Genomic DNA, 18,476 nt, shown 5'->3' on the forward strand with positions numbered 1-18,476 from the left:
ATCGGCTTCCCGAAGATATCGCTATTCTCTACCGTCAACGCATGAAGGAGACTGAGCCCGATGACGGGGCTACTCCGAGGTCGCGGCAAGAGGAGGTGAGAAAGGTCATGAAGTTCCTGCAGGTGCAAGTCGAGAGCAGAGAAGAGAGCCACGCCTCCCGTTCAAGGTGCCTACCGAAAACTACCTCCGCGGGACAAGGGCGGTGCCGACCTTGTCTACCACCGCCGGTACCGTCAGCATTAGCCTTGGCCGCAGGATCAGCATCGAACGAGCATCCCTGCTGTGTACTGTGTGATGACCGTGACCACACCATAAAGGACTGCCACGCCACTTTGTCAGCCCACGAGATCAGACGCCGGCTTGCTGGAAAGAACTGTTGTTTTAAATGTGGCAGAGAGGGCCATGTAGCACGAATGTGCCGCAACGCCGCGTGGATCAAGTGCAAGTTATGCTCGAAACGTCACCTTTCCGTACTTTGCGCCATATGGAACCAAGATCGCAACTACCCGTCTCCGGAGAGCAGGGATCCACTTGTCCACCATGATCCAACGAAAAGTGTCAAGCCGCCAGTGACAAGTGCTCCAGCTAGTAGTGATATGTCTGCACCTGTCTTGATGCAAACGGCCACAGTTTGGGCGTCCGGAAAACACAATTCCGTGTTAGTTCGACTACTGCTTGACACCGGCAGCCAGAGAACCTTTATTCGACGCGACCTGTCCAAAAGGCTCGACCTGCCTTCCCTCGGGACAGAAGACCTCTCTCTCTGGACGTTTGGCACTTCTAAGTGTTCCCGCCCTTACAGCTGTCGAAGTGTCAAGCTCGAACTTCATAGTCGGTTCGACTCACGTAGCGTCACCGTAGATGCGTTGGAGGTACCGGAAGTCTGCACCGTGAAGACTCCAGCCATCGGACCAGATCTCCTCGCACAGTTGCGTGAACGCAAGATGTTTGTCGCAGATGATAATCGACTGGGCGATCGGCCGATACCGACAATCAGTGTCCTTATAGGATCAGATTGCTATTGGCGCATAGTGACCGGAAGAATAGAACGTCTACGCAGCGATCTATGCGCGGTTGAGACGGTCTTCGGTTGGCTAGTGCAAGGCGTCTACCCAGTAAGGCCCGCCAATGCCTTGCCTAATTGGAACTGCAGCGCATCTGCCCTATTCCTTGCGTGTGAGCGGAATGGGCAAGCCGAACCTGACATTGCTGACCCGACGGAGATGTGGCGACTCGATGCAATAGGGATAACCGACCCTCAGGATACCGCTGGAGTTTGTGACCAAACGGCAATGACTCAGTTCACACAGTACGTGCACAAGGAAGCTGGACGTTACGTGGTTCCTCTGATGATAAGGCACCAGGGAAGACTGACTAGCACCAATCGAAGTGTCGCCGAAAACCGGCTCAGACGCCAGCTTCAGCGCTTCGACGGACAACAGGAGCTACTCCAGGAGTATGACCGCACCATCAGTGAGTACTTCAAAGAAGGTCACGCCGAACGTGTCGACACCTCTCGAGAACCCGAAGCGACGGTTTACTACCTTCCGCACCATGCAGTCATCCGTCGGGAAGCTATCACTACGAAGATACGCGTAGTGTTTGACGCCTCTTCCCATGAACGGGGCGAGTCATCGCTCAACGATATCTTGGACAAAGGGGTGAAACTTGGTGCCGAGCTCTTGCAACTGCTTGTACAGTTCAGGATGAACCCAATTATCCTGACAGCGGACATCCGGAAGGCTTTCCTTCAAATTTCAATCCGACCTGAAGACCGCGACGCTCTCCGCTTTCTATGGGTTGACCGACTGCCCGGCGACGAGGGGAAAATACCTTCCATCGTCGAATGGCGAATGACTCGTGTGCCCTTCGGAGCGTCGTCTAGCCCTTTCCTTCTATCTGCTACTTTGCAGCATCACTTCGAAATGTGGAAAAGGGCTCAGCCAATAATAGCTACACGCCTAAAGACATCATTCTACGTGGACGACCTCGTCATAGGAGCTTCCACTGAAGAAGAGGCCCTCGAAATCTACCGTGCTGCATTAGCCATCTTAGCAGATGCAAGTATGGAGTTGAGAAAGTGGTGCTCCAACTCCAGCGTTCTTTGCCATCAATTCCTGAAGGACAACACTTCTCTCGACACCATTGGAGAAGCCAAAGCAACAACAAAGCTGCTTGGCTTAGTATGGGACCGCGAAGCTGACGATATCGTGCTTACCACCAAAGCCGTTTCCGAGTATGTCGCTGCGCACTCAGCCACGAAACGCACCATTCTGCAGTCATTCGCAAGAATCTATGATCCTTTAGGTCTTATGGCTCCGTTCATCATTCGAGCGAAATTATTGTTCCAGCAGCTGTGGCGTAGGAACTCACCGTGGGATGAGCCATTACCGGAAGACGTCGAGAAACAGTGGGAAGGCTGGACATCCGAACTACCAACGCTCTCCTCGCTGCGAATTCCACGCTGCGTCATCTGTCACAATCCGCGACAGATTTCACCGTTTGAACTTCACCTGTTCTGCGATGCAAGCCCACTGGCATACGGCGTAGCCGTCTACATGCGCTACGAGATCAGAGGAGGAACAGTTAAGGTTCAGCTGCTCATGAGCAAGTGCAGGGTCGCACCGCTGAAGACTACCTCGCTGCCACGCCTAGAGCTGCTTGCGTGCCTGTTGGCTGCCAGGCTTTGGAACTACCTCCGAGGAATTCCAGAGACATCCAGCTGTCAGGGCGTGTTTTGGAGCGACTCATCGATAGCCCTACACTGGATTGCTGCTGACGCGAGACGTTGGGAGACTTTCGTGAGAAACCGTGTTCTCGAAATCCAACGCTTGACTTCGGGGTATTCTTGGAGGCACTGTGCAGGCACCGACAACCCAGCAGATTTGCTCACGCGTGGAGTAGCAGCCCAGTTATTGACGCGCAAGTTTTGCTGGTGGACCGGTCCTACGTGGTTGTCACAGCCCCATTTGCAATGGCCTGCGAATATTTGTTCTGCTCCTTCACCGGAGGCCCTTTCTAGCGAGACCAGTGAAGAGATATCCGCTTGCCCCACCGCAGTAGTGGTACTCTCGTCGCCCCCACACGAGCCATTGCTTGAGGTTGCAAGCTTTGGACGCCTCTCCCGATTACTGCGAGTAACGGCTTGGATCATGCGGTTTCGTCGGAACGCTTCGCAGAACATGCCATCTTGTACCGGACCACTTACGGCGTCAGAGTTGCACCAGGCGGAGATGTATTGGTTGAGGCATGTCCAACACTCCGCATTCGCAATCGAAGTCAAGGCCTTGGAGGAAGAACAACGAGTTCCCAACACCTCCAGTGTGCTGACGCTACAGCCGTTTCTCGACCGTGACAGACTACTTCGTGTAGGAGGCCGACTGCAGCAGCTTAACGACCGAGAGGAATTGAAGCATCCGATCTTGCTTCCTTCAGATCACCGGTTCACCGACCTCTTGGTTGATGCAACACACGTAAGGCTCCTACATGGAGGAGTTCAGCTCACCCTCCTGGACCTTCGGGAACGCTTTTGGATCCTCAAGGGGCGTCGCACAGTGAAGCGCGTTCTGAAAGCGTGCTTAGCATGCCGCCGACGGCGCCTACTTCCCGAAGCTGCCCCTGTAGCACCCTTGCCAAGGGAAAGAATTAGTGAAGCAACACCGTTTGAAGTGGTGGGAATTGACTTCTGCGGGCCACTCTATTGTCGTGCTGAATTACCATCCACTGTAAAAGTGTACATCGTTGTTTTTTCTTGTGCTGTGACGAGGGCAGTACACCTGGAGCTCACCACAGATATGACAGCGCAAGCATTTTTGCTAGCCTTCAGACGCTTTGCAGCACGACGTGGAATTCCTGCTATCGTGCACTCTGACAACGCGAAAACATTCCGCTGCAGCGCCAAGCATTTGTGCTCCCCTGTCAAAGACAACGTTCAAGACTATGCCAGCTCTCACCGAATCCAATGGCGCTTTATTGCTGAATGTGCGCCGTGGTGGGGAGGCTTCTGGGAGCGTGTAATCCGCACAATTAAGGATGCACTGAAGCGTTGCCTGGGACGGAGCAGCTTGAGCTACAACGAGCTACTCACCGTGCTTGCTGAAGTTGAGGCGGCAGTTAACTGCCGTCCGCTCACCTACTTGGAGGATGACGTCACATCCGCAGAAGTTTTGACGCCCTCACACTTCTTAGTCGGCAAGCGTCTCGTCACTTTGCCAACAGAACAAGAAAACCCCGCTCTTATTGCTGACGCGCCTGACCTTCGACGACGAGCTCGGCATCGGGAACAGCTGCTTCGCAGGCTTTGGAAGCAGTGGAAGAAGGAATACCTTCTTTTCCTGCGCTCTGCTCACCACAGCAAGCCTGTGCCGTCATCGAACTTAAAGCCCGACGATCTTGTCGTCGTCGAGGACATAAACACTCCGCCTATGGCATGGAAGATGGGCCGCGTCGTTAAGGCGTTTCAAGGAAGAGACGGTATTGCGCGGTCCTTCCTGATACTACTATCGAACGGCCAGCAAGTGCGACGTCCCATACAGCGGCTTTACCTCCTGGAGGCGCACACGTGCAGCGCGGCCGCGGGAGTGTGATGAAAACTGAAGACGACGAAGAGGAGAGAACGCGTGAGAAAAAGGCTCGCGCTAGCGCCATCTTTGAGCAGTCGGTTCAATAAACCGCTACCGGCGGACGCGCAGTCGCTTCGTTCCTTACAGGGCTGCCAGAAGCAGCACACCAAACCTTCCAGGTGCTGCATTAAAGCGGTGGTCTATGACACCGCTAGATTGCGGCAGCTCCTTCATTGGACAAACGGGACATTGTATTTGTGACAGATTGGGGGAACATGCCAATAGTATTTATAAGTGTGACGATACGCATCTTCCTGCGCACTGTAAGGCCTGTCGTTGTGGACCGCGCTTTCGGTAAGTATTGATTCTTGATAAAAGCTGTTGGAAGCATTCTCTATTAAAAAGAAAAGGTCTGATTGCGTCAGAAACTTATCTATAACATTGTATTCTCCACAAATTTGCTTCCTCAACAACATGTTATCACGACCATGTAGTTGTACATCACAGATTCGCTCTCTGTGCTCGCGCGGAAGTTTACTCTTTTTTCTGTATGTTTCTCGGGCTGTTATTAGACAGTTGGTAGTTTGGCGCTTCATTGTCTTCTTGCTCCTGTCCCATTTTCATGAAATGTATTTCGCGCTACAATGAAGTATACCTAGAAAATTTAAGCACGAACTTGCCCAAGAAGTTCTTTTGGAATAACTTATGCATTTTAGAGTTCTGATTGCTCTTTTTTTCTTAGTGTCCAAAACGTTTCAATATCCGGCTGTGATGTTTCTAACCCGGACAGGCAAATACTGCAGGACAGATTGTATTATCGCACAATGCAGGGTTTTTTAACACGAAAGTTTTTTATGCCGGGGTCCACCAAGACTTCACTGACGTATTTCCGTCACGGAAATACGTCACAGAACATAATACAAAGAAAGAAACCAGAAGAAAAAGTTCCACAAACATGCAAAATTTGGAAATCGAACCCACGACCTCTCGGTCCGCGACGATAGATCGCCGAGCGTTTAACCCATTGCGCCACAAACGCATTTGCAGAGAGCTACACAGACGCGCCTTATATATCTAACACTGCTCCGTGTACCCGCGCTCTTGCTCGGGGTGGTGCCGCCGCCTACGAGCAGAAAAGAGAAGTACTGCATTATGACACTAACGCGCACCGACAGTGAACGCTTCGGTGGTCTCAGCACTACGACGCCTCGATGCCAGCATTCGAAGGGACGCTGGCATAAAGAAGCACTACCAACGCCACTTAGGTGGCGTTCACCGTACTCAGCACAGCGGAGCGTGGCCTCCGCAATTAGCTCTGAAAATGTTTCTGAAGTTGATCGCGGAGGCTGCAATTACGACGCGCTGTACGCGCTGATTTGACTCGGTGACGATTCAGTAGCAGCGTTTACATGAATGCGACAGAATGCGACAGTAGCGCATCACATTTCCTAGCGCATCACGTGTAATGCGATGCGCTAGCGTTTACATGTAGCGCATCACCCCTGGTGCGCTGGTGGCGGCACACGCACATTGAACGCAAAGCAGCGCTTGCAGACGCTTCCGGCGTCACGCCACGAAGCAGCTCGGCGAGCGCCCAGCAGATCCACAGCAAATTGTATTTCCTATAATTCCTAATGCGCTGTAATCGCGTTTACATGCATTGCGAAAGTCGACTTACGCGTCTCAATCCACCCCTGCCTGACGCATTAATGCGACGCGCTTTCCTAGCGCATTATCCCCGTTTACATGGATGCGATGCACTAGAAAATTAATGTGATGCGATGCGATGCGCCAGTGGTCGCGTTCATGTAAACGCGGCTAGTTACGTGCTTTGTCTTGCGCGTTGTATGAGTGTGTCATTTACGTGCTTCGTCTTTCGCGTTGTGCTAGCGTGTGCAGCTTCCATATGCACGACGGTTGCTCATGGTCATCGACGTTGGTAGTCGTGATGGAGGAGACGTGCCACCAGGCGTCAGCGTGGGTGCATCAACGCCTAAGGGCGCTTTAGCCACAAAACACCAATAGACATTATATATCAATGTGCAATAAACATTACACTACTTCTGTGAAGACACGTTTCACTTTCGTGTTCTATACCGATTCCTATATAAGAGGGATCAACCACATTTTTAAACGCGCTACAAATCTGTTAAGCTTAGTTTAATATTGTTACGAGTAGCTGATGCCCAAAGTTATTTAAAATTTATTTACACCGAAACCAACGAAGGCCAAGATGGCGACGAGATGGAGCCAAGAGCCGGCAATGGAGCTGAAGCACCGGACGTTGCTACTACTGCCGGGGGTGCTGATACGGAACAGCCGCCACAGTTTGGCTGCAGTGACGAGGAGGAAGACAACGTGTTCCCGATTAATATAGCGTCGTGATCTTGGCCTCCGTTGGCTTCCATGTAAATAAATTTTAAATAGCCTTCAGCATCAACAACAAGTAACCATATAATCCTACTACCCTAGATAATCCCATGTTGACATGATGTATGTGCTTGTAATATGAAAAGTTGTAATGAAAAACACTTAAATTTTATACCACTCCTAAGCGGTATAAACTATGCAAGAACGCCCGCGTTGCGTATTTGCGTTTTAATGCACGTTAAAGAACCACAGGTGGTCCAAATAAATCCGGAGCTCTCCACTACAGCGTGCCTCATAATCAGAACTGATTTAGCACGTAAAACCCCTAAAATAAAAAGAAGCTGCGTAAACTCATTGATTCTGTGTTCAATGTGTTCGACAGTTTAGCACGACATTGCTTACGCTCCGCTCCACTCATTTCATGCACACCGGAGGCCGCACGAACTCCATTGATTTTGCTTGTTTAATAAGCTCCTCTCCCAGAGACGCCAGCAACACGGTCTCAGCTTGGCTGATAAAAAGACAAAGAAACCGAGTAGGCGCACCCTCACGCTACGTTCAGTCGGCTTCGTAGCTGAACGCGGGGAGCGTTCTACCTTCTGCTACCAGTGTTAACGTTGTACTCACGCGCATTACCGTTGGCACTAAACTCGCGGACAGCTTTCTGTGGAAATGAAGAGAAGGCTACGGGCACGTGTATGCTGCACATGTGGTACCACGCCAAGTAGTCCGGCAGCGTTTGACAGTGCTTTTTGTTGCTCGGAACAGACGCTGAATTGACGCAGCTTTCACGTGCGACGGTTTCGCGTTGCCGCAAAATAAGTGAACTTTTACACTCAGTGGTGTGTTCTGCCTTATTTAACTGTTGCTAATAAGCAGTTTGTTTTCTCTTCCATAGCCTAAACCAAAGTGGATTTAAACGCGGGACTCTTTTCAGAAGCGTTCTAACTTGTGCGTGCTTTGCCTCCATAGCTTTCCCTTCATTGCCACAGAAAGCTGTCCGCGAGTATAGCGTACCACTGAGCAGCTGTCTGCAAATTAGACAGTTTTAGCAGTGCGTTTGCGCTCCACTCCGCTCAGACAGGGGCATACTAACAATTTAGAACGAATCGTACCGCAAACGGTCTGCTGAAACTCTCTATGTGTACTTGGTTTGGCCCGGACTCTGTGTCGTTGCAATCTCAATTACGGATTTCGGCTTTACTGCGGTCATCTAATTAGTGCTCCACTATGGCCTTTCCTTTTACGCCTTACTAAAACGTGCATCAGAACGTGCTCCTCGATGAGGAAGATCGTCACAGCTCAGGTAAACGTCCTGCTCTGAACATACTCGACGTCAGAGCATGATAAGACTGCGTAGTTTTGTCAGCAGAATGCTTGAGATGAAAGAGCCCCGGCGCCAATCTCCACGCACCTCAAGTGCTCCAAAGAGTGGGCCTAGGTCACGTTATCGGTCTCTCGCCTAGCCTTTCTCGCAATATCAATGTCTCGGTCGGGACAACCCACTAGTGTACACGTACAGTACATTGACAGGCTATGAAGTTGACACTCTCCTTGACACTGCTATTTGCTACGGCTGGTAAGTAATCTCAGCGATGCGTTCATTCATTACGCGACCTGTTTACTTCAGGATCTTATTTTAGGACTTGTTTATTTTTTACTGGCTAGCGTATAAGTTGTGATAACGATGATGATATAAGTTGTGATGATAAGTATAAGTTGTGATGAACTTCTGCTGAGAAAGATGTAACTGCTACTATTTCTCAGCGCCATGACCCCCATATGAAAGACTAAACATGTAAACACGCCTGTGTACTTCCATATATTTAACTTGCGGGCTAGCAGTAATAGAGTTGCAAGCAGAATTTGTTCCAATATACCTATTTCTTGTAATGTGCGGGAAACGGCACGTAGAGCTTTCTCGTTCTGTTATATGGAATCCTATATCCAACAATACTAAAGCTTCACAAAGCAGTCTTTTGCAGTCTCTGAGGAAACGTTTTTGTGAAGTTTAAGCTTCCTGGACATTTAGGCCCAAATTTTGTTTGTCTCGTCACAATACTGGCAATAAACATAGTAATATGCATGTTTTACGCCCTTTCTGTTTGTGCCTCAACGCTGCGGTGCTGCCTGTGCATGTTCGCGGCATCCATACGCTTCCGCGTAACCCACGTACAACACGTGAAACGTCACTGTAACTTTTTCTTGTATTTTATGATTGGTACGATTGTAAGGAGGAAACTTCCAAGAAGACAGTAAACGCGTAGAAGGACCATGGTAGAAATAGTTTTTTTTTTTGGGGGGGGGAGGGAGGGGGTAAGTAAAAAATAAAAATAAAGTAGTCGAGAAAAAAGATGCTGGTAGACATAAATTAGTGTGGGCGTGTAAAACTAAAGAAATAAAAATAATTGGCCAGCCCGTACCGCCTGAGCCACAACTGCATGGAAGACATAAGTTAGTGCATGGGGATAAAAATAGAAATAAAATAATGTTGCCCAGCCTGCTGCATGAAAGATAAGTGGGAGACAGGCGGAAGGAGGTTAATGACTTCAGAAAAAAGAAATTTAGCCGGCCAGAAGGTGGTTGCAAGGGCAAGCAGACTATTGGCCTCGAGCGCCATCATTGAAGACGCCGCTATGACGCAGGAAGAAAAATCACATGGCTCGCGTTCACCCATTCACGCCTTTACCACAGCAAATGCAGCTCGCTGGCTGGGTGCTTGAAGCCTTCATTGAGTTCTCACGATTGAGCTCTCACGGCGATTGAGGCCGGTGTGATTTCTCACGCGTAGCTCAAAACGAAGCGGCGTGAGAGATGCTTATCTGATAAGGTCACGTAAAACGAAGTAATGTGGTCATCGCAAGAGTAGAGCAAGCGATGCACACAAGGCTTGTAGCGTGCTCCCTTGATACGGCATCGGGCAAAATACCTTGCGCAAAGACGCATGCGTCTTGCACACGCGCACGTGGCGGTAGCACGGATTGAGCAAAGAGAAATTTAATCAGTTGGATTGCCAGGCAATATAATACACCGGTGATAAATCATCGCCCCGCGATAATTCTAGCCAAAGTGGCAAGCTGCACTCCCCACGACGAATGCTGTGAACAGTACTGTCACTGCAGCAAGAGTGTCTACAGCTGCTTCCATGAAAGTTCATATGAGTTGAACAACCAATACAAAAGCATCAGGTTGCTCGCTCGCTAAAAAAGAACCTTTGCTGGCGCACAAAGCAGACTGGTATGTACGCGCTAGGTTGTATCGCAGCCAAGGGGACACGCATAAAAAAATTAAAACATGCTAACATTAGGAATTTGCCGTGGCTGAACCACTGGAAATGCCGAAACCTTCGAAGCCGGTATCACGTGAGTTAGCGATGTCCCTTTCTATGTCACAAACAGATTCCAGCAGATTGCACTACAGTATGTCCTCGAGGCCACTGGCTAAAGATACCTTCGCAAAGTGCTGTGTACAACTTAACGCGGTAGTCAACCGACCACTCGCCAGCATTGCTGGAAAGCGTGCCGAAAATGAAAGCTAGTGACGCAAGCTTCTCCTACGGATATCGTACCTGTGGCGATCATGTCAGCTGTCTGTCAAATATCAAGCCAAATTCTGATTGGAAGCATAGGATATCTATGTATCTGCCTTTTATTTCCAGGCCACAACATTGGATCGTCTCTTTGTAAATGCTATCGCCGCCAATATCGTAGCGGGCATCTGGTCATTGCCTACCTGCCCGCGTGGCACTGACATAGTAGTGTTGTCACTATGTTGTTCTAAGTAAAGGTCTTTTGCGTGCGTATTTAATCATTTATATCTTATGAAACATTAAATTAAAAGGTCCTAAATCTTCATTTTTTTGTTAGCGCTTACATAGAAACTGCGCATACCACACATTATAAAAGCAAAATTCTTTCGATCGCAAAGCACAATAAGGCGTTAAGGCTAAAAAATTCTCTTGAAAAAAAGTTTTTTTTTTCTTACAGAATTTTTAATGATCGCTAGGACAGATACCAGAATTTTGGTCGGTTTTCCTGGATTTCTCGAAGAGACGGATACTACTTGCACGTTAATTCCAAATTTATAATTCAAGTGTTAACAACATTTTAATTATTGTATTTTGGGTTTTTCGAAGAAGAATCTTTGGGTTAGTTTGCAATACAAATTGCAATTTACGAAGTGTAGTCTGTGTGTTCGCAAGGCGTAACCACTTGTAACGAGTTTTGAGGAGGACACTAATGTTGATAAAAATTACTCGCTAAGTGTGGGAATAATTATTCTGGCTTTTCACTCATTTTTTTCTCAATGTATAAAACGGCGTCTTGCTAAAGAGAAATAATTGGAACAGTGAATTGTAGTGCGAGTGTTATAGCACAAATTCTAAAACAACTTTCATCCTCAGAAATTGTTGCAAGTTATTGTGCCTTGCAAGATCACCGGCAACAAATTAGTAAATCACAATTTCTGCGGCAAATGATTAGGTAATTATTGAAATTTTCTTAGAAACTCAATTTGGCATTCTGCTTCATCGTGCACCGATGTATGCCTCTGGGTAATTGAGCGCAATACTGTATAACTGTGCTATCCACCACACGCAATTTTTAATTCAGTATATTTTCAAAAATTTCCTGGTAAAAGAACCCAGCTTCTTGTATTGCCGAGCAGAACTATTTTTAGGTGGTGAAAGGACATCATATTGTTAATTGACAACCGAATATTACAATGCACCAGTACAACACGGTACCGAAAGTCTAAGCTGCATTGGCTGGTTCACGGCACCATTACGCAAAGGCAAGGAGAAGCATCATGCAGCCTCACAGCCTCCTTGCACATAGTGATTCACTCATACAAAAAATGTTAACAAAAGCTGTAACTTTAGGTGCTCTCATATAAATATATGAAAACAGGTAAATTGCTTTTCTGCGATGTCACAGCGCGCATGTTCATACGTTTAAAACATTTTAAACCAGTGTTAAAATCTTCAGAATAACGCGAGTATGTGCTAAAATGAGGTCATCAATTGGACAAATTCAAGTAAGGTGAAGCATGATGTTCGCAACTCTAGGTTGACAATAAAAAAAACAATGTCACAATTCTCTAAGCAACACAAATTGAGGCGTCTAAAGCGGAACAAACTGATGTATTTTGCAGCCTTCTGAAACATGCTAAAAGATATGCCTGTAAATTTTAGTGCCACTTTTGGTAAACCTTATCAAACGCTGTAAAACGTGCGTTGTACCTTCATCTAGGTTGTAAGCCGACATATCAGATTTGACCGCTAAATATGACCTACCAGATGCAGTGTACAGAACGGCCACATCTGATCATGGTATAGGTTTACGGATTTGCAGTGAATGTGCTTCATTTTTGGCCTAAAATTTTCTGTTAAGTATCGCAGAGGCGTTGAATCAAACTTCTCGCTCAGTTGATATACTTTATATTTCACTCTTAAATGCAGGAATTCGATACAAACTGCTGCGGTCGTTGTGTAACGAGAGCACTCCTGCGTTCCACGTCTATTTTAGTACAAAAATTGAAATTGGCGTAAACCAGTCTCGCGTAAACCCGCGTAAACCCGCGTAAACCATTCTCTCAATGCAATATCACTTCAACTGGGCGTCAGTTTCATAAGCATAACGCAGAAATTCAGACACTGCAAAAGGCACAAGTTCATCATAAGGCCTTCTAAAGCGTATGTAACGTGCTGCCAAAATATACCAAAGCTCAGGCACAAGCCACAAAACTAAACGACGCACAGCTAGACCGACACACACACCGTGTTTTCTTGCAGATTAGTATGTATCTTTTAGTATTGGTATTAATAACATCTTAGTATATTCAAGAATTTCTCATCCACAGCTAATTGCTGCCATTTTCAGCACTCGGTGACTTTGAAACCAAGTGCAAGCCGCCGGCAGATCGTGGCCCCTGCAGTGCCCGCATCCCACTGTGGGCTTTCAACGCAACAAGAAACCGATGCCAGCGCTTCTACTACGGAGGCTGTGACGGGAACGAGAACAAGCACTACACGAGGAATCAATGCGAACTCACCTGCCTCCAATCCGATGGTAGTATTCTATTCGTTTTTAAACTTGCTCCTGCCTCCAGTGCATCACCTCTGGTAGCAATAGGTGGAGATGTTGCACTTGTTCTAGAAATGCTTGTTTGCTCTTTCTCCTTCTTTATTTCCATTTTCTATGTCAATGTGAAACGAACTAGGATGTTCACCTGGTATAGGAACACACGCTTTTGGTTTCATGCACATATCCCACTTCTTTTTTTTTTGGCGTTATGCCAAAGAGGGCAATATGGTTATTGCACCTCACCTGGAAAGGAGGCGTTTTGTAGGGGGGGGGGGGAGGGGAGCTTTCTGTAAATGAGGAATGAGTTGAAATTCTCTCGTGATTTTAACGCATACAATATTTTGTTTATTAGTCTGGTAATTCTGGCGGTAAAATTTAATTGCTGTCCCAACTGACTTCCTGTGCTGCACTCAAGCTGTCCAGTGTTTACGCAGTGCTCAGGAGTGTGAGAAGTGTACCTTTCTGAATGCAGTTATACCAAAATCAATAATTAACACAGATAGTTTGTTGGTTGGCAATGTGTTGTTGCAGCTGAAACTTAAAAACAATTCCCAAATTTTTCAGTGTTAACACATTTGGAGAAAAAAAGGCATATTGACTATGTCAGTCACTGAATTTGAACCTGTGCTTTTAACTACGATAAGATAGCTATAGCTCTCCCTTAATGACTCTCTAGCGCATGATGTACTGGCATACCAGACTGTCAGCCATCTGAAGTGTACGCGCTGTATTGTTATTAAAAGTGAGAATCGCGGACAACCGAACCATGGACCACACATGAGATCCTGTGCCACCCGCTATATCCTAATTTCCGGTCCTCCCCTGCGGCCTCCGTTTGCCGGTGTTATTTGTATTTTACATGATAAACGATCGCAAAACAATGCATATGTGTAGTGCGGGGAAGCTTAGATCAGCCGTTATGGAAAGCATACACTCCTAGAAGATCTTGCGCTTACCGCAGCAACGTTCTTGCTGAATGTTTGCAGCAAGATCACATTTTATAGCCTGGATCATTTATCGTAACACTTGGTCTTGTTACTGCCTTAGTTTGTTAAGCAATCACTGCGAATTTGTATTCGTCTGCACCTCTCAGATTCCCTGCAAACACCAAAAATTGAATGACGAAGGCTATGTTCTGCTCTATTGCAGACGACGGAACTGAAATAGCCATCCATCCTGTTTTAGTTATTTGTTTATCATATAACGCTCACTACAATTATTACTTGTCTGTTTTGTCAAGAAAGGATCTGAGAGTTTGCCTTCGTCTGTGCACCTCGCTGTTAGTCATGTCTCAAACATGCCTGTAATGTCCCTTCCGCCGTATGCAATGCGGCAGAGAAAAGCGTTCGAGATGAGCTTTCGCTAATTGCTCGGGGGTGCCTCCGAGCGGTGCAGACAAGTACAAATTCGCAGTTCTTTCGTGGTAAACTGGGCATGTAGCAACGACAAGTGTTATATTGAACGATATGGTCTACAACATGCGATACTTTTACAATATTTAAGCAATAACAAAGTTGTGCTAAATGCGAAATCATTTTTTTACGCTTTTAAGAAAAAACCTGCACGGCCCTGCATCGCTGCTCGCAGTGACAAACAACGTAGTAAAGTGCTGACTTACATAATGTTTCGAACTTTGAAGCTCGACACATTGCACTATTGTACATTGTACAACTACATTCGTACATATGGTACATTTTAAGGAAGCTTGCACTGCCCTTGCAGACATAAGTGAGTAAGAAAAACGCTTTACGTTGTCTGCGCCGGTCACAACGTCCATGCAAACGGATCGCGGTAGAAGACGATCCCGAAGCTACGCGCTTTCATCCGGGCTCCTCAGCGAGCTGCCGCTAGACGCGCACGTGACTTTCTAAAAAGGTACACTTCACCGGTGACACAAACGCGCCGATAAAGAGAGCACGTGGACTCGCACAACCGCATGGCGCGACGCGTTTCTCGTAGAACGGGAACCATTACATCTCTGTGAGGCGCACTTGCTGTCGCGCCATTTCATTGGGGCTCCGAAATGTGGCGGGAGTGCTCCGGACGGACAGCCCTGTCCTCCCTCCGCCGTCTCCCCCTATGGAAGCTGCAGGAGAGGAGCATGCCAGTCACCTTCCACCCCGCTGATCGCGCTTCTGGATGCAATACACATAGGACGAATTTGCTTATCAACATATAGCCACCGATACTACCGCCTCGGACAGGCATATTAACGGCTCTGCTTTCTACGGAAGTACGCAATGCAACAACAAGCGTTTCCTAAATATCCTCCCTGCGAGATTTATACGCCATGAAGCTCCTATTTCACTTAATAAAGTGAATAGATTCCTAGAGGCGTTAAATTTTTTGCTTATATTGACAGTTATGGTCGATGGTTTCTGGATTAGGTTTTTCGGCCCACTCTCAATTTGAGCATCCGCATCATTCCTGTATTTCTCAATTAAAACCACAAGTTTTCCTTCCATACTCTCCTTCTTTTTATTGTTTTTTGATTCATATGGTTCTTCCTAATTCTAGTATGCTTACACATATATTTGTATTATCATACCAGGCCAATAAACAATGAAAGCATTGACAGCATAGGGGAACTTATTCGTTAATGTATAAACTTCCTTATTACAACGTTCATCGGAAAATGAAGTGAATTTATTATAGTTATGTAAGCAACGATGTGTTTTAAAGCATTTCGTAGCGTTTGCGATGATTGAAGTCATCTGTAGAAACTAGTATCTGGGAGCTGAGTGCGAGAGTCCCCTTTCAATATTGGTAATGTTCAATGTATTAGACATTGCCGCGTTGACTGTCAAATACTCGAAACAATATAAAATGTGGTTTTCTGGTTGTTTGGAAGCTAAAATATAATAATCTTAAATATGAGAAAATGTAACACAAAGTGCACTCAGGCCCTCTTCAGGATATAGATATATAACACGGAAGATAGAGCACGGCAATATCCAATACATTTGACATTGCCGATATTACAAGAAGACTCTTGCACTCAGAGCACAGGTATTAGATTATATATATGACTTCAATCAGCGAAAATAGTAAGAAATGCTTTAAAACACACCATTGCTTACATAAGTATAGATATATTATCAGAGAAGATCAGCGTAAAGTAACAGTGGCATTATAACAATGACAATGTATAGCGTCGAGCCCTAAGCCTAACGAAGATTCCAGAAATTGTCGTTTAGATTCACCACGTTTATCAGCTCTGAGTAATTGTACATCGCCATGCAGGAAAGCTTCCTTAGCAATTTTTGACGCACCTCGCCCAGCAACTAACTCGGTATGTTTTGCAGCTTCTAGAGATGGCGCAAGACCACAGGAGCTGCGAGAATTCAGCAACGACATTTTGCCAGTACCTGATGTTCCGAATCTCATGTGGTCCGGTAAGGAGGCGAAATCTTTTAACAACTTTTCAGTCAGGGCTTCACCAAGTATCGGCACTTTTGCTGCTGAAGGGCTCCGCCAGCGTGCGATGGCTTAGCACGGAGAAGACACTGTATCTTCTCAGCCCGTTGGCACCGTTCAAGTTTCCGCAACAAAAAATTCTCGTCGTTCATGCCATCATAATCTTTTAAACCCCAGTAGTATACGACACAAAGCAGTAATCTTTTTTTTCAGCGCCTGTTTGATGCTGAATACATTCGAGAATTTCCCCACCTTTACTATTAACGTACAATTAATGTATATATATATATATATATATATATATATACCTACCATTAACTACAACACACTGTGCACAGAAGTCACCTAGGAAAAATATTATGCGTTAAGGATTCTGTGGCAGGAGCGAGCTCATTGGTGGCGTTTCAACTATGCGTATTGTGGAGTTAATGTGGTAATCTATTGTTTCGTTTATTGCTAATTTTCTTTACCGCATCATGCACTTAAAATCTATGCCAATTAACTGCGTTAATTGATATTCACTGCTGAAGCCCTGCCTCACATCAAGCATGTTTTTCCCTAAGTAATATGCACAAGGGTATTCGTAAAAGGTAATTCTTACAACCGCTTTGACCGCGGGTCAAGCATTCCAAGTCACCTTGATCCACTATGGCCATGCGTTTGCAGCCTGGTTTCAGTGGTCATCATTAACTTGTTTACGTTCCCAATGTTGTAACTTCTTGTTATGCGATTTAATTTCTTTTCAGCTTTTTCCCCTACCGGTGTTGAGGCGAAACTAGCACCGCTATAACTATTATGCTAGCCCTATGAAAGTAGAAGCTTTTGTCTAGACAATATCGGCCACGGAACATTTCTAGGCCGCGCAAACGTGACGTACGTTACATGCCGTTGTTTCTCAGAGCTTGAAATGTACAAAACAAATTACCTGATCATAACAATGTTGTAAATGATTTAACAATTGCACACAGTGAGACGTGGTGTTTTTCACAGGCTGCTCGTGGCTGCTGAGATGTTACCTGCTTAAATGTTTGAAACGAACAACTACGATTAAAATTCGCCCCTGAAGACCGAGGCGGGCGTATCACGTAAAACCCTCACCAAATTTTAGTCGCAGCTTTCCTTATGCTGTTACATTCTTTCCTCCTGCTATCGTGTTAGCAGCGGTACCACGCTCAACTGAACGGAAAAGGTGATAACCGGCACACAATTAAACTTCAATACACTTTCTCACCTTTCATCTTTCAAGGCTGTTCTTACAAACAATTATTATTTTTTCCTTCTGCCTGGTACCAGTTCTTACGAACCCGGCCTGCCTTCTTCCTCCGGACCGGGGCATGTGTTCCGGCTACCATCATCGCTTTTTCTACGAAGCCGGCCTCAGAACGTGCCAAGGATTCGTCTACGGAGGCTGTGGCGGCAACGCTAACAATTTCGGCAGCCTCGACCAGTGCTATGAAGCCTGCAGTCCGAGGCAACGTCTGCTGCCGCGTACATAATGTCACTGAGTGCACTGGCAAATGTGCTGTCGCCGATTTCGAAGGAGATGCTCGTAGAATAAAAATCCGAGGACACCTTAAGCACTGCTTACGAGTTGTGAATGCCGAAGGATTAATGTACTTTTGAACGCCGCTGAGCGGTTCTACGAGTTGTGAACTTCTCGTGGGCAAGTGAGCGCGCTGAGACGCTTGGCCAACGCCTCCTGGTATCACCAGGCCGGTGCACTTCAATCCCTGACGTCATACTACCCTGCCCGATTGCTATAGAATCGGATGGAGACGCTGCCGAGTAAGCGGCGGTAATTTTGACATCGCCGCTTTTGTCACGCCGGGTTTGTCAATAGAAATTTCGATTCAAGTAGCATGATGCCATAAAGAATTAGGAGTGCAGAGGCCTGCTTTCTGTGAGGCGCTGATTTAGCCCAGTGGGTAAGACACTCGGCTTCTGAGCGTGGGGTCGCAGGTTCCAAACTGACTACGACCGACAATTTTCCTTTCAAATTTTTGTTTTTATATACATTTATTTCTTTATAACAATTACCGAGGCT

General features: G+C 46.6%; 2 protein-coding genes across 2 annotated transcripts in view; both read left to right on the forward strand.

Moving 5' to 3' along the window:
* Nucleotides 1–18,476, forward strand: part of LOC119458275 (uncharacterized) — a 108,651-nt gene that overhangs the window by 24,727 nt on the left and 65,448 nt on the right. The window lies entirely within an intron of this gene.
* Nucleotides 8,422–17,994, forward strand: LOC119458276 (kunitz-type serine protease inhibitor 6-like). Its single transcript, XM_037720113.2, has 4 exons — nt 8,422–8,511; nt 12,812–13,000; nt 16,321–16,410; nt 17,726–17,994. Exons 1-4 carry the CDS (start codon nt 8,469–8,471, stop codon nt 17,926–17,928), a joined length of 525 nt encoding a protein of 174 aa, XP_037576041.1. The 5' UTR covers nt 8,422–8,468; the 3' UTR covers nt 17,929–17,994.

The sequence above is a fragment of the Dermacentor silvarum genome, chromosome 7, assembly GCF_013339745.2.
Source record: "Dermacentor silvarum isolate Dsil-2018 chromosome 7, BIME_Dsil_1.4, whole genome shotgun sequence".
In the NCBI taxonomy this organism is placed as follows: Eukaryota; Metazoa; Arthropoda; class Arachnida; order Ixodida; family Ixodidae; genus Dermacentor; species Dermacentor silvarum.

Coding starts and splice junctions, on each gene's coding strand:
- LOC119458276 (XM_037720113.2), top strand. CDS start 8,469: ATGAAGTTGACACTCTCCTTGACACTGCTATTTGCTACGGCTG. Junction 13,001..16,320: donor CACCTGCCTCCAATCCGATG/GTAGTATTCTAT, acceptor TATGTTTTGCAG/CTTCTAGAGATGGCGCAAGA. Junction 16,411..17,725: donor TCCGAATCTCATGTGGTCCG/GTAAGGAGGCGA, acceptor GCCTGGTACCAG/TTCTTACGAACCCGGCCTGC.